General features: G+C 38.8%; 1 protein-coding gene across 1 annotated transcript; it reads left to right on the top strand.

The window, feature by feature from the left end:
- The first annotated feature begins 12478 nt into the window (after positions 1 to 12478).
- atp5mc3a (ATP synthase membrane subunit c locus 3a) lies at positions 12479 to 14657 on the top strand. The gene is made up of 5 exons (XM_026296521.1): positions 12479 to 12536; positions 12738 to 12836; positions 13555 to 13629; positions 14075 to 14265; positions 14354 to 14657. Exons 2-5 carry the CDS (start codon positions 12798 to 12800, stop codon positions 14466 to 14468), a joined length of 420 nt encoding a protein of 139 aa, XP_026152306.1. The 5' UTR covers positions 12479 to 12536; positions 12738 to 12797; the 3' UTR covers positions 14469 to 14657.
- Positions 14658 to 15511: the final 854 nt, after the last annotated feature.

Below are 15511 nucleotides of genomic sequence, written 5' to 3'. Positions count from 1 at the left end.
GTAAACTCATTATGTCATGCTTGGCTTGTCATCCATACAATGCTCACAGCAATAGCTCTTTAGTCTCCTTTACGGAGCTGGGTGGTTTGTGGAAATATGGAGTGACACTTCCCACAGTCATCAGTATTCTAATGACTCACCACCGTCGTCCCAGGGTGTTTATTTTTAGAGATAGAGAGATTGATGAGATGCTCATATCATCCTTAACCACCAACTAATTAACTAATTAGGACATTCAAATGAAGACTTGCTCTGGATAATGCAGTGTGGGTTTGGCATGGGCAAACAGCTCTTGATTTGAACTGCTTGACTCAACTGAGGAGGCGGGTTCAGTATCGTGGTCTCTCATTGGAGCCAGCGAGTTCTTTTGCATTACTGATAAGTACAGGTATTGATCAGACAAAATAATGCTGCACTGGGCAACCACCAGTGGCACTCGATCAACATTCGTATGCTAATCACAACATACATGATGAGGCCTTATACAGATCAATGACGTGTTAACAAACCCTGACCACGCCAATCTGCCCCATTTATTGTGCAGAACTATTGTTTTATTTTCAAGATCTCCAGTGAGTTTGAATCACGCTCCACTTAGGTTGGCTTTGAACTTTGACTCACCTATTCCCTGGATGAAAGGCCTTGAGGTACTGCCATAACAAACATCTGACTGCCTGTATTGTAATTAGTTTTTTTTTTCACCCTGTTCATCTCATGTTTAGACCCTCTGTGGTCAAGACTGTATCATTATCCATCTATATGTACTGATTGTTAGCCCAGCAGGCATAATGTGTCAGCAGTTTGTTGACTTTAATTGGAAAGAGATATGGATGACGGCTTATTGCTGTTGTAAGTCAGCTCCTTAAAAAGGCTAACGTGTAACGCAGCTATGAGCCATGTGACCAGCCCGACAGTCTCCTGATTATGATTGAAATTATCCACCTCGTTCTCAACTTGTTTTGGGAAAAAAAAAAATACTTTTAACAGTAACATTTGTGGGTTTAATCCCAGATGGCTCCAATTGAAAGGTTAATAATCCTTTTAATTAAAGGATAAGCCTGGTATTGAACACAAAATGTAATCACCAAAGGATTACCACAGAGATGAATATAGCCATAGCAATTAGTCCAATAATTAAGGTTTTAGTGCTGGACAGAGATGAGAGAGCTCTGGTGATGTGTCATAAAATTCATAGAGTTGTTAGGGAGCTGTGAATATGTCGGTTGCAGCTTTACAGCAGCGCTCCTGTATGTGCACTTGGGGTGGTGGTGAAACATGGCGTCCCAGCGGATGGAGCCGTAGCAGCTGTTCTTGCCTGAGCCTGGTGTTTTGCGAAATATGATCGCTCCATCAGCAAGCCTGCTCTCCAAGCAGCCACATCTGCATTCATCAAACACACTTATCAATAAACAGGGCCGAGAAACAATAAATGATCTCTGAGAGGGAACAAAACAGCAAGCCTGGAAAAAAATGTCAGCCGTACACTTTAATCACTGATGTTGTTAATCAATAAAACAGCTTCATATCTTTTAATTAAAGTTTTATTTGCAGCAAATGTTTGTCGAATCTGCCTGCATGTCTTGTTTTTTTCATTAATGGAACCAGTTGTGGCCACGAAATGGAGGTGGCAGCTGCTGATGACCAGTCACGATGGGGCACTTGTGTTTGTAACTGCATTTTGTCACCTACAGAGGGTGTTAAGAATCCTTGTTAAAAGCTGGGGGAAATCTCACAGTAACAATTATTGTAGAGCAAATTACCAGGTAGGCAATATCTAAGCTGTCAGGAAAGGTTAGGAGAAATGAGAGGAAGAAGATGGACTATTCAGACATTCATCATGGCCATAGTTGCCACTTCCAAATTGAAAATTGGAGGGAATGCAGTCTTCATTTTCTCAAAATTTGAATGAGTTAGTTCTGATTATTGCTGTGATTGACAGAAAGGCCTGGATAAATTAATAGGATGGTAATTCATTTTTGTGCTTGTGTCTTAGATCTAAACTCACATATTACCTTTCAGTGTTTTGGCAATAAATGATGAACAAGATATGGCCAAGTGTGTTTCAGAAGCTGACCGCCCATATGAACACGTGTGTAAACAGGCACATGGTAGATGCACATGAACGTGTATTAATAGATTTAATCTGGCCTTGGATGGTGTTGGGAGGATTTCTTCATTGGTACTGGCTGGAGTGGTACCATTGCATTATTGCCACATGAGACTTTCACTCTACCATCTGTCTCTTTCAACTCTGTATATTTCATTTAGACCGTGCACTTGGAAACATAGCTTCCTTGTTTTAATGGGAATGTGAGGCAACCGTAAAATAAATATTCTCTCTTTCCTCTGGCAACCAGGGTGGTGCTTGAGCCAAAAGCATTGTCCATGTTCATTTGCAACAGCATTGTCCTTTGAATTCCATTTATAGCGAGCTATAAATTGAATTATTGAAAAGCTATTGTTTGTTGCATGAAATCAGTGAAGCAGTAAAGGGGTTAAAGTCAAAGAGTCATAAAAACAATAAGCAAGGGTGTGAAAAAAATCTACTCCAATCAAGATTGGGTCAATATTTAGCCCCTCACCATATCAACAGATTTAATAGGACATGCTCCATGTGTATTTATAGATTGCAGACATCTGCTGAAACTAGAAAAAGGTTTAGGCTGTATTGATTCTGGATTTTAAAAGTTTTACTCAGCCACACATAGGTAAGTTTAAGTTTTGGGGAGGTATATTTTAGGACATGATCTACTTTGGGAGAAAAAGTAGGCCTCTTGTCTTAAAAAACTTCTCTTGTCCTGCAGGACCACTGGACAGACCAAGTTATACCTGCTGTATTTAAGTTTGAAGTGTAAGTAATTAAATAATTTTCTCATCCATTTTAAAGGTATATTTCAAAATATTATTAACACTATGCATACATTATACAGTAGATTAGTTGATTGATAGAAAAATAATCAGCAACTATTTTAATACTCCTTAAGTCATTTAAAACCAGAAATTGCAATAATTCACCAGTCTTGAAACATGAATATTTGCATGTTTTCTGTGAAGTGAAGTGTTGAAGTAAATATGTTGGGGCTGGTCAGAGAGGCAATTTATATTTGTCACCTTGGGGCCTGGAACAGACCAAGAAAATTTGATGGGCCAAATTATTAATTGATTTATTGAGAAAATAACTGTCAGATTAATCAATTATGAAACTAATAGCTGCAGTATAGTAGAATATTCAGTGTAGGTCTGTAATAAGCTGACATCTCACATAGGCCCTACTGTCTCTGCTCTTATCTGTGTCTCTGTTTAGCCATTTGCAAGCTGTGACCATTGTTGATTCAAGGTGAGACCTGATATTATTGCCATATAGGCTTGTGTTTTTATTGTTGTTATTTTCAAGAATGGGCCCATTTTGTCATTTAATTGAGGCTCATGGGCTTGGCTGTGAAACGGCACACAGGGGAATAAGACGTCAAGCGGCTGAATTTCCACAGCCATTAACTGTTCCACACTCAATTAGAATGCATAGGATCCTGACATTTCATAACTTATGGGTCTCCAGGCTGATATAACCCCTCGCTATAAAAGAACCCGCATTCTGAAGACACAGAGCCAGATACTTACATCCTCTTTGAGATTTAAGTGATTGCTTTGTGAATTTTTGCAGCGCAAAAATCAAGGCTGAATAACAGGCATGCATGATGTGATAAAAACCTTCCAGGGGCTCTGTGTTATTGTCACTGTTTCTCTGTGCGTGCGGTGTAAACATATTGTGCCGCTCTACACAGAGGATGCCATAGATTACTCTTTTGAAGCTACGTCTTCTCTAACTATCAATTAAATTCAGCTTCATGGCAGCATTCTCATATTTCCATGTCTAATAAATCATGTTGCACACCAGAAATAGCAAGAAGTTGGAATACATGTATGACCCTGTTATAATACAACATAAATGTGAAATATGAATGGCAGCAAATTGAGCCACTTAATGAAAACTAGGATTTGTTGAGCTGATATGAGTCATTTTGGGAAACGTGACAATCAGAGTTATGATGATGGAAATGTACTTTGATTGCTGTTTTAATTTTCTTTGGTGAGCTCTCGCCACCACTGTGACTCAGTTTGAAAACAGACAGGTCCTGTTTGCCAGGTAATTAATAACAGGCCGCTGAGGCCAGATTTAGCCATTATTTCTAATATGTTGCGTGATTGTGAAAAGCACCTTTTCCAGCAGTACGATTGCATCCATTTATATCTTGTTATTTTGTAAATGCTTTTCCATAGCTTTAATTTATACAAAGTGGAGGCAAATTTTCAGCACAACCATGAGTAATCTAATTTAAAGAGATACTGCTGCTATCTGAAGGGTTATCAATTAATTTAAATTGATTCCTTGTATAATTTAGTATATTACAAGACCAGGATTAAGCTTTCATTGTGCTGGACGTGGTTTTTAGTTCCTTTGAGCTTTTCTACTTATTTTTCATCATAACACCTTGAAATAAAAAACCAAGACTAATTCTTAATCACACAAATCATGATGATGAGTTCTAAGATAGGCTCTCCTAATCATATAGTGCCTAACATGGAGTAGAGAAATTGAAGTCAGAGGTCGGCCAATAGATAAAACTTTCTTGGGATTCTCTTTGGTGGCAAACCAGTAAACTTAAAATAGTTGAGGCCCTCTGGCATGAACAACAAAGCGTGATTAGCCGAGCCTCCTGTAGGTCACCACTGCTGTGACTCTTGACAATATGACAGATTAACGACAACAGGTTGAGCCCTGCACTTTCGCCCGCCCACATTCTCAATTATGTCCGTCTTAATGTACACTGAACAGCCACAATCGCAGGGCCATGGACAGGGTAAACACACTTGCAGGAAGCAGACTAGTGACAGGATAATAAAGTGCCATGATTGATTCAGCTTGCTGTGTGCCAGATCGGTTTATTGTGTGGGAGGAGTGGTACCAGATTGTGTAGGTTTCTGTGGTGAGCAATCTGTTATCTTGGTTCAAGAGCTGAGACTGAAGAGTGACTGGGCAAATGCCATGATCTGCTCTTCTGTAACTGCTGTGCTGTATTTTGTGTGACGTTTTTGTATTGCTTTTTCACTGGATCTGCACTTACCAATCAAAACTGTAGACACAATTTCTCATGCAATTCAAAAACAACTCTTTACTTAGGTAAAAGTGATTTGAATTGAATTGGGATATGTTCTTTCATCAGACCCGAAGTCTTAAACCCCGCAAAATTGGGTATTTCATACTGTATGACAGACGCTGTGACATTTTTGTTGGAGAAATGACTGAAACAATTAATAGATTATCAAAATAACTGTTCAATCAACTAGTTGATTAATTATTTAAGCTCTGTAGTCTTTCTTTGAGTAGTGGAATAAAAGCATAAAGATGTGTAAAACTTAAATACTCAGGTATTGAAGCATAGTACTTAAGTAAATGTACTTCGTTACATTTCACCACTGTCTTTTGACATCAACATGATTCAGCTTTGGGGTCTGCTTCTTGTTTTATTTCAACAACAGGCTTTTATGATGCCAGAGTTCATTATGTTTGACAAAGGGTTAAAAGAGTCACATTACCTGGCTGATGTGTCGTCAGCACTGACTGTTCCTTTGGAAAGCGAGTTAATACATATTAATGGGGCCTATAAATACAACTAATTGAGCATTCCGGATCTTGCTGAGTTGGGCTTCTGTGAGTGACATTGTGCAGCTCCAGGACCTACACCAGACCGCCTTTATTAGCTCTCTGAACTGGGATGTAGGTCAGGCCATTAAACGCAGGAAGGGCTCTTTCAGTAAATATTGTTGTGACAGTCTCATACTCGACACCCTAATCTGTGAGCGGCGCTTAGGAGACATTTGCAGCAGCCACACAGGCATCAGCTTTAAGGAAGGAGACGTTATATAATGTATTGCCACTCCAAAAAAGTTAATTCTAGTTTAGAACGATTTAATTGAGCACAATAAAATCTGGCCATATGTGTCCCATAAAAATCAGCAGTGTTCCATGTGAGAGCTAAGCAAACATGCCTTGAATACCAATTTATATGTTATAAGGCGCATATCCAGTGTTGGAATTTATATTTTAAAACAGCTTGAATTTATGTTTTTGCTTGTATTGTTGTTTTTGAGTGACACATTGATGGAAAATAAGTACAGAGGTTGATTACTATGAGCCCGTCATTAAATTAAAATCTAAATTTATTGTCTTGAACAACAGAACAGTCTCTATATTCAGGTATAGATGCATTTAGCGGTTAAATACAGTTTAACTTAAAACTCAGACGACCAATTTCAGAGTGTCAGCTTAAATAAACTAAACTTGACTGAACACCACACTAAATCAACATCCAAAACATTTGGGCAATAATATTTCAACAGGGGGCAGCACACTGCCATTACAGTTTGGCCTTTAAATCATATTTAATTGCTCTTTGGTGTAGTAGACTGTAACCGCAGTTTGACTGGAGCTTGAAGCACACCATTCTTCTAATCAACTATACAATGTGTACCATATACTGTCTGTCTATCAAATCCATTCTCCATATGCCGTCCTTAACAACCTTCTGTCTGCTAAAACTAACATGCATGTCTTTGTTAGGTATAAACAGACAACAGTAGTGGAGCACAGCATTAGGTCAAGCAGATTCCCCCCAAAGTGGCCGATTCATTTTCTCTTCCTGTCATCAGCATTGGGCAGCTTTTCCAAAAGTGTCATAAGCCATTTCATTGTAAATCCTAGTGACCTTGAAGTCACTAGAGAAACCAGAGATCCGTAAACCAATCATCGCACGGCTGCCCCTGTCAGCCACGCTCCTGTTCACACAGTCACTGCCTGAATTTCCTGATGTTAAACAGAGGAAGGAATAAAGCTCAGTTCATGCCAGTGTTTGCAAGAACACAATGTCATTGTTAAACTTTATTTCAAACCTAGCCAGCGTTGGAATTACAGTACTTCTGTTAAAGAATTATTTTGTAAAATTGCACTGTTTGGTTGGACAGCCCTAAGCACACAGCATCCAGTGGATACAGAGGTGTTACAGACTTAGCTAAAAAGTCAGGATAAAGACTAATAATACTGCAAGCCTCAGCATTTCTTAATGCACTTCCAACTGCTCTGTTCAACAGCAGCACAAAGATCAGTGTTATTATCGATTTGTTGAAAATCAATTTTTTGAATGCTAATGTCCTTTAAATCTTTCAGAGATGAAGAATGCCTGACACATTCTGTGAGATGATTTCCAGCGGTATCAGAGATCAGCCTGTCTACTCCTGCTGCGGATTATTGGACCAGCTGCTTGAAGGCTGTCTACACTCTCAATGGAAACAGTTCTCAGCTTCTCTGTATGACCCACACAGGTTAAATGAGCTTGTTTTTCAAATCAAATCAAACCAAACCAAACCAGCCTTTATTGGTAAAACACAAGAGTAAGTCGGCTGAAGTACTTAACAGAATATTTAGACAAACAAAAATCCCAATACAATAAATACCCTTAAGATCATAAGTAATGTCGAAACTGCAGAGGATGAAAAGCAAAGTCAAAAAGGCTTTAATTTGGACTTAAAAGTTGATTGTTTGGTGAATTTCAACCAGAAGACTTTTGAACTTTATAGGAGCAGCTGCAGCAAACCCCCTATTGCCCCATCATATATACCAAGTCCAAGTTGTCCACTGGCTCTTCGCCCGGAGCACCCTATCAGACTTTTGAAAAGAAAAAAACAAACTGAAACACAGTCTAAGGCTTTGCAGCTGTGTTTTGTGTACAGGTCTATAAAACAAGTGACCTGGATCCAGTTTCCACTTGATTTTCCACCTTTTCTTCACCTTTGCCACCAAGGACATGTGGCATCGTTATATTTTTTTAACTTCAGTGGCTATTTAGAAAAGTTTCCTCATGATCATTTTATTATAATCAAAACTGAAACAACTATTTATGCTGCATGTTTACTAACAGGTTTGTCTCATGTTGCCTCTGAGGCTCTAAAAATCCTGAACTGATCTAATAATACAAACCACAATGTAGAATAAATATAACTGCAACCAATAAAATCACTTATTATACTAAAATTAGTAAATTACACCTTAAGGTTTTTGAATCTTAAATCTACCATACTTTTATAATTGGAACTAGCAAGTCAAAGTACATCCATTAAACACCACAGTTACCCACTATTACCTAATTAAACCAAGTTTAAAGTAAATGCCATACTTGCCTGAACTAGAAAACGCTTATTTCTGGTACTATCCACCTCACTACTGGAATGAACTGAAAAACAAACTGAAGTTAGAGACTCATGTCTCTGACTGATTTTAAATTCTACTCTGTATGTGTATGTCTGACAGCTGCTTTTAAGAAAAATTACCCTGTTTTCAGCTTTATGACAGTGTATTTTTTCAGGTATTGTGTTTGGCTTTTGCTTAAGAAGGATAATTTTTTTGGACAAAAAAACAAACGCTTAAGCCTTATCTTTATTTGAAAAATTAAAAAATACCACATTTGGATATGCACTGTTTTCACTGAACTGTGACAAATTGTGTAATTGCAAGAGATTTTGTTTTCAATTATACTGCCTGGCTTAAATCTGAAATCTGCATTGCAGACACAAAATGTGGTGGTCAAACATTAATGTGGAGGGCCATAATCTCCTGTAGCTCAGTCCGTGTCATTCATATTACCTAAACCATTCAACAACACGTTCTCATCTTGTTTTTAGACGCCCTTGCCTTTTTCTCTCTTCGTCCTTACTGATGGATTTAGGAAAGTTTCGATAGATTTTTGTCTTTAACACAGACAAGTCGCAGCAAAATCAAAGCCAGATGTTTCAATAAGAGGCTGCATGATTTAACCTATTAATGGATTCAATTAATGCTTTTAGGAGAATGAACTGCCTCAGGTGATGTGAAGAAGAGGAAGAAATAACAGGTAGAACACAGATGAACTGTAGCCCTGCAGGCTGTGTATCCTTGGTCTTGACAAAGAAAAGCGCGTCTAGTTTCGTGCAGTATCCAGGGATGGAGATTAGCATGGAGCCATCAGCAGCGCTGCAGTCCCTCCCTACCCTGCTTCTGCTGTCAGACCGCCTCCTCCCTGCTTGTCAGGAGCTCCGACGAGGAGCTGTAAAAACCTTTTCCCCTCTCCTTAACAACTGCAAAACAACACGCACACACCCCGGCTGAGGTGCCTGCTTTTCTGAGGCCTCTGACAGGACGTGCTGCAGGCACAAATTGTAATTCATAAAGGTTAAGGGGGTCAATGCCTTTTATTACCAGTCTGAGTGCATCCAGCTTGATGGGGCGGGCATGCAAATGGAATGTCTCAGAGCGTTCTATGCAAGAACTCAGACAGCGAGTGCGTGTGTGAATGGGAGGAAGTAAAAGGTGGGTAAAGGGTGGTGGGGGTTGCGTGAGATCAGTGGCTCTCTCCACCTTCCACAGCCATGTAAGACCACACCGCCACTGCCCGGTTAATTAGACAGTATGACATTGACCTCAGGTAGTTAACGGCCACTTTGATATGTGCTGTCCAGCAATTAATATATTGTAAATCTTCATGTTTTATCATACAGTTAGCTATGACCTATAAGTAGCTGCACTACACTTGGACCTACAATGCATTCTTACATTTGACATTTGCATTAACTGAAATACAAAATTAGCTGTGTGAAATGAAAGATCTGCCATGACCATTTTCCTTTGAAAAGTTCTCTCTTTTTGCATTTTCATACTTGCCAGAAACAAAATTAATTATTTTATCTATGGGATGGTTATTTAGATTCATATTGACACAGGAAAATATTGTTCTCTGATTACTACCACTGTGGATTTTAGTGTCTTAGTGCAAAGTCTGACTCTCTTCTCTTTTGTGTATTTACCATGACCCCAGCAACAATCACTGTGATCACCTTAGACCCTATTGCACCCTCTGCTGGATCTTAGTAGGAATGACCATATTCTTATCGATGCAAGTAACATTAAAGCTGTTCAGTCTCAGGCTGTAAATGCCACGTAATAGTACAGGTTAGTGACTTCATGATAATAACTGGACATTTTTTTGTATTTTTATACAAGCATTTGGTTTGATTAGTGCATGTATTGTCATTTAAACATGATAAATACAATAGTTTAAAGCTCCTGCAGGCTCAAATAAACATTGTAAAAATATTTCTGTTATAGTAGAAGAAAAAGACATCATTTAATGGAATAGAGTAGTAAATAGTAAATACTATAACAAAAAAGAAAATAAATAGAAAATGTAAAGAATTAAACGTAAGAATTTATTAGAACAGAGTAGAGCAGAATAGACTAGATAGTAGAATAGAGTTGAATAGAATAGTATGTGTTTTGTGCATTCGTTATGCATGTGGTTCTCTCTGTGTAGGTCTGGTACATCTGTGATCTACTGAATGTTTCTACCTAATGCTCGTGAGGTCAGGAATCTGTGGGTCTTTGTGTTCACTGTAAAACTGAAAAGATCATGCGTGAGCAGCCACTGGGACATTCCTCTCTTAAAGCCAGTGTGCAGCAAAGGCAGACTCCCTGTGCTCATTACCTTTCTATCACAGACCAGCTGCTGTGGAGTCATTCATCACGATTACAAATCCACCCGGTGTTGGTAGCCTGCAGCTCCCCCATCAGCCTGTGAGATGCACAGACAGGGCGTCGAGCCATCAGTCCCTCTGGGCAGTGTGTTAAATTCACACCACAACAGGTGATAGTAGTGGACAGCAGCAGGCGGGCTTTCTTATGAGAGAAAAACTCAGTACTTGAATTCTGCTTCTACCTGCAGTCACAGGATTTGACAGCTCTCTCTGTGCTGTCTGCAAAAGACAGAATCTAGAAGTGTATGCTATGAAAAAGCAATGTTATTGTATCAGATGTGTCGGCTTGTAATTTTGAATCTTTGAATTTCTTCATTCACATTTTTCATCTGGTTCTTGATATATTCCAATAAAAATGTTATACCGCTGTGCTTCTAACTATCCATGTAAACAAATATACAGGAAAAGGAAACATTGTCTTCAGTAAAACTGGTTAGGATCATGCTAATTTCATCTAAAATGTTTGACCCACAGGAATGCCACAGTCAAGATTTTCTAACCTTAGAACAGACTCTCCCACAGTTGAGTCAAGGTCTAGAGTTGCTGTGTAGCAACATTCAAGGATGGGCTTGTTAAGGGTCACACACTTTGCCAGTGGTTTTACATCAGTTTTCCTCCTAAATTCTTACCAAAACATTTTTAAGTATTAGACATGTTTTAAGGCAAGTTATTGTGATTTGTTTTATTACCAGCCAGTCACACATAAAGAAAAATACAGCAATTAGAAACACCCACAGAAATGTATTATTTAGATGATTGGTTAAGGCTTAATGTTTGTGAATGGAGAATTATTGAATTTGAGTTAATGTTAGAGAAATTCAAGTCACGTGAGAAGACATGCATCTCAAAGGATTTTAAATATTAATGGACCATTCACACTTAAAGCTTGGTGTTTGGTTGTATTTGGTTATGCTGAATACAGCTTTAAAGCGCTCTAATAATCCCTTAAAATACCAGTCCTCATTACTTTCTTCTTTACCCATTTAAATCAATATTAAACATCAATAATTTCTGTTCTTTATTTTATTTAATCCTAGACTGACTCCATTATGTTGAGGTCAGGCTTTGGTGGGGTCGTACCATCTGTTGCAGGATTCATCGTTCTTCCTGTCACTGATGATAGGTGTTTATGAAGCTGAGTGTGTGTTGGGGATGTTTTCATGCTGCAGAATGAATCGGGAGCTGATCAGACCTCTCTGTGATGGTGTGTAACGGAGAAAAGTGTGTACATTAAAATGTAGAAAGTCTTTGCACAGCACTGCATATCTTTGGTGCTTTAAGTGAATGTAAGCCCACAGCTCATTGTCCCCCACAGGGGTTACTTTGCTCGTGAGCCAGCGGTACCTGTCTTATCTGCCCATTTTTTGTTTCTGTTAAAATATTTTCAGCTTACATTGCATTTTGCACATTTTCAGTGCAGCACTATAGTAGAGACGCACCAACAGTAGCAACAACGTTCCACCAATATACTTATACATTTTACAGTCATTCTTAATTGTATTTACACAGTTAAGACGCATTAATCAATATGCAAGGGTGTGTGTCAACAATAATTTCTGTTAAAGTAAACAAATAAATAATTATTCCAGATTAAAGAAAAAATATATGTTTGTAAATTAAAGACCATGTGAGTAGTGGAAAGTATGATGGGACTTTTGTCAGCATTTTAATTTTATAATAACATAAACCTGGAGAAGAACATGTAGAGTGAGGAATAACATTACACAGTGAGGTCAGACACAGAGTAACACCTGATCAATTTCGTTTTAAATGTGTTTTTTTGTTTTTTTTTGTTTTGCTCTGTTCAGAGTGTTAAATAAAGTTTTGATGAATTGACCTTCCTGTGTCATCATCCGGGCCTCTACATAACTCACAGTACGCATGCGCACTCGCTCGCTGTGGTTCGACCTCTGCAGTCGGTAAGTGTGTAATGGCAGTTTGAATGAGAAGCCTATCGCTAATAAATCCTTGTTCATCCTCTCTTTTAGCGTCATATCGCAGCGCACAAGCGAGGGCAGCATGCGGGATGGATGTGAATGTGCAAACGAATGTCTTTATTTTCTCTATGAGGCATTTATACACCCTTTTGACCTTACTTCTCTCCGGTCTTTCCTCCTCAGAGAGACCCGGGATTCAACCAGATTTGACCGAACCGGTTAAGAAAACCTAAAGCAAAAAAAATGTACGCCTGTGCAAAGTTCGTCTCTACGCCGGCACTGGTGAGTTCTGCTTCGTTTGGTGTGTTTCCGTGAGTCCTTTCTTCTGAACATCACCGTAAAATCCGACGGGCCTCTGGTTGAACTTGACTGCATTAGGCTAGCAAGGGTGTCTGCAGACTAGGCCGAAGGCTGAAGCCCGGAAGATGGGCAGCAGTTTTATAAGGAAGGTGTTCAGTGTTCAGGGAGAAGGGGCGAGTTAACCTCAGACCGCTGTCATAGAGCGGTTTTAGCTGGTAGCGGACATTTTGAATGATGGCCGCTAGCTAAGGTCATTACAAGGCTTTGTTAGCCAAACCCATCTGACAACTCACACTCAACCTTGTGCAGTTCATACAGTTCACCTCGTCTGTTTGGGCCCTGATACCGTCCACGTAGAAGCCAAGGTGACTAGTGACTCGCCAAGGTCATATTTGTCTTTCTAGTGGCTCCAGTAGGCTAAAAGTACAATAGGCGTTAGGGAGTGTGCTGTCTTTGGTCTATAGTGAGCTTGAATGCAGCACAGGTTAACAGGTCTTTAACGTAAGTGGAAGGGACATCGCCAGCACAGACTGTACAAACACATTGTGGATACTCAAAAGACACAGATATGACATTCAACATGCTGTCCACCTGCTGGTGTGCCTGGAAAACAACCCGCAGCATGTTTCTTGTCTTACTGAGCTTGTTTGTGTAACAAAACATGATCTTTTTTTATTTTTATATTTCACTGTTGCTACAGGTCCGTGCTGGTTCCCGGGCTCTTTACAGACCCCTGTCTGCCTCTGTGTTGTCGAGGCCAGAGATCAAAGCAGAGGTAAGAAGTAATCCAGGCTTTATCTTGGTATCCCCTACCACTTGGTTACTTAGTCATTTAAATTTAGTTTTGGCTGATTTTGTTTTGTTTTTTTATGTTATTAAATGTAAATAACGCCCAGTGATTAGACCCCAGTGTGTCAGTTTCACAGTAGTTTGGTCAATAGGCAAAAAAACCTAGTACCTTAAAAAAAAATTGTCACGAATTAGGTTTTAATTTGAAATTATAACTAGTACAAATATTCAAACAGTCCCTCATGGAAAATGGTTGAGAAGTTGTTTGAAACAATTGTCCAATGATCATTAATTATCATTTTAGTTGTTGTGGTTTATAATTTATTGCTATCAGTGTTTGTTTCAGCATTATTTGTATGTCAGCTAATGGCTTTGTGATATTTCATGGTATGGGTTTTCAAGTCTGAATGTTTAGAGTTTTCTCTCTACAGAGCTGTGTTGCTGTGATGCCACAGAGCCCACTCACCCAGGTCCCACTGAGGGGTTTCCAGACCAGTGCTCTCAGCAGGGACATTGACACCGCTGCCAAGTTTATCGGAGCTGGAGCCGCCACTGTTGGTGTAGCTGGATCCGGTGCTGGAATTGGGACCGTGTTTGGCAGTCTCATCATCGGCTATGCTAGGTTCACTGAAGATGTTACTTTTTCCTTGAGTTAATAGATGTCTGCTGTTTTAATCTAGAGGCACTGATCATTTCTTCTTTCTTTGCAGGAACCCATCTCTGAAGCAGCAGCTGTTCTCATATGCTATCCTGGGATTTGCCCTGTCTGAAGCAATGGGACTGTTCTGTTTGATGGTTGCTTTCCTTATCCTGTTTGCTATGTAAAACTGCTGTCATACAACACTTTCATTACAGATGTGACTACATATTTTATTGTGGCTACCGAAATTGTTCCGTGTTGGTGTCATGGAAATGTACATTTTCAAATGTTTCAGACACTGTCAAAGTAAGCAAGACATGTATTGTACAAATGTAAGAAATTACATGATTAAAATACATGTATTTGACTATTTACTAATGGCAGTAACTTTTATCTCTGGAATATCATGCTAGCACAACAAAAAATAAGTCTGCTTTCATGAATGTCATCATTTCTGTGAAGCAGCTGTTCTGCCTTCTTTTCTTAGATCATCATCACATTCAAGCTTTTTGGGGTCCACCTTAATGAGTTCTTGGTACAACTGCAGTTAAATAGTACTGTAATTAGGCAGCAAGCAAGTGCTACTTTTGTAAATGGTATTGAATAAATCTAGATGATTTAATTGAGCTGACTTTTTTGTCATTAAAGATCCTTCTGGTCCCTGTTGTAGAAACTGAAAAATTATTAGACCCCTTTGTAGGCTCTTTAATCTGAAGTTAAAGCTGAAGTAGTGAAGTCAACATTTATAGAGTGGTAATAGTGAATGTTGCTTATTCTATAAAGTAAAAATTTGCAATTTTATCTTCCTCATCATGGTAAACTGAAAAGCTTTAGTGCATCACCACATGTAATGTTTGAGCTTGGAGATATAGTGATTTGAAAAAAAAATTAAACATTTGATACTTTAAAAAAAAAAAAAAGATGGCCAAATCCATAAAAATTAAAGACAATCGTTGCATCTCTAACGTTGACAATTAAAACCTGAATACCAATCAACCTGTATGTGAAATGTGCTGGAAATATTAAAACAAATGTAGCTGTGCCCCCCCCCCCCAACTAGAACAGAGTTCACAGTTTTATATGTAATTATATATTTTTTCCAAAATATTATTTGCATATCTGCTCAAATAACTCGTTAAATCATGTTTATTTATTTATTTATTTATTTGTGCGGAATAGTCTCGCATGACGTTTACGGAAAAGCCCGAACTCTTCTCGCGATATTTTG

Source organism: Mastacembelus armatus, chromosome 21 (assembly GCF_900324485.2).
Source record: "Mastacembelus armatus chromosome 21, fMasArm1.2, whole genome shotgun sequence".
In the NCBI taxonomy this organism is placed as follows: domain Eukaryota; kingdom Metazoa; phylum Chordata; class Actinopteri; order Synbranchiformes; family Mastacembelidae; genus Mastacembelus; species Mastacembelus armatus.
Note: the sequence above shows the minus strand (reverse complement) of the source record. Positions and strands in the feature narration are given on the sequence as shown.

Coding starts and splice junctions, on each gene's coding strand:
- atp5mc3a (XM_026296521.1), top strand. CDS start 12,798: ATGTACGCCTGTGCAAAGTTCGTCTCTACGCCGGCACTG. Junction 13,630..14,074: donor GGCCAGAGATCAAAGCAGAG/GTAAGAAGTAAT, acceptor TTCTCTCTACAG/AGCTGTGTTGCTGTGATGCC. Junction 14,266..14,353: donor CTCATCATCGGCTATGCTAG/GTTCACTGAAGA, acceptor CTTTCTTTGCAG/GAACCCATCTCTGAAGCAGC.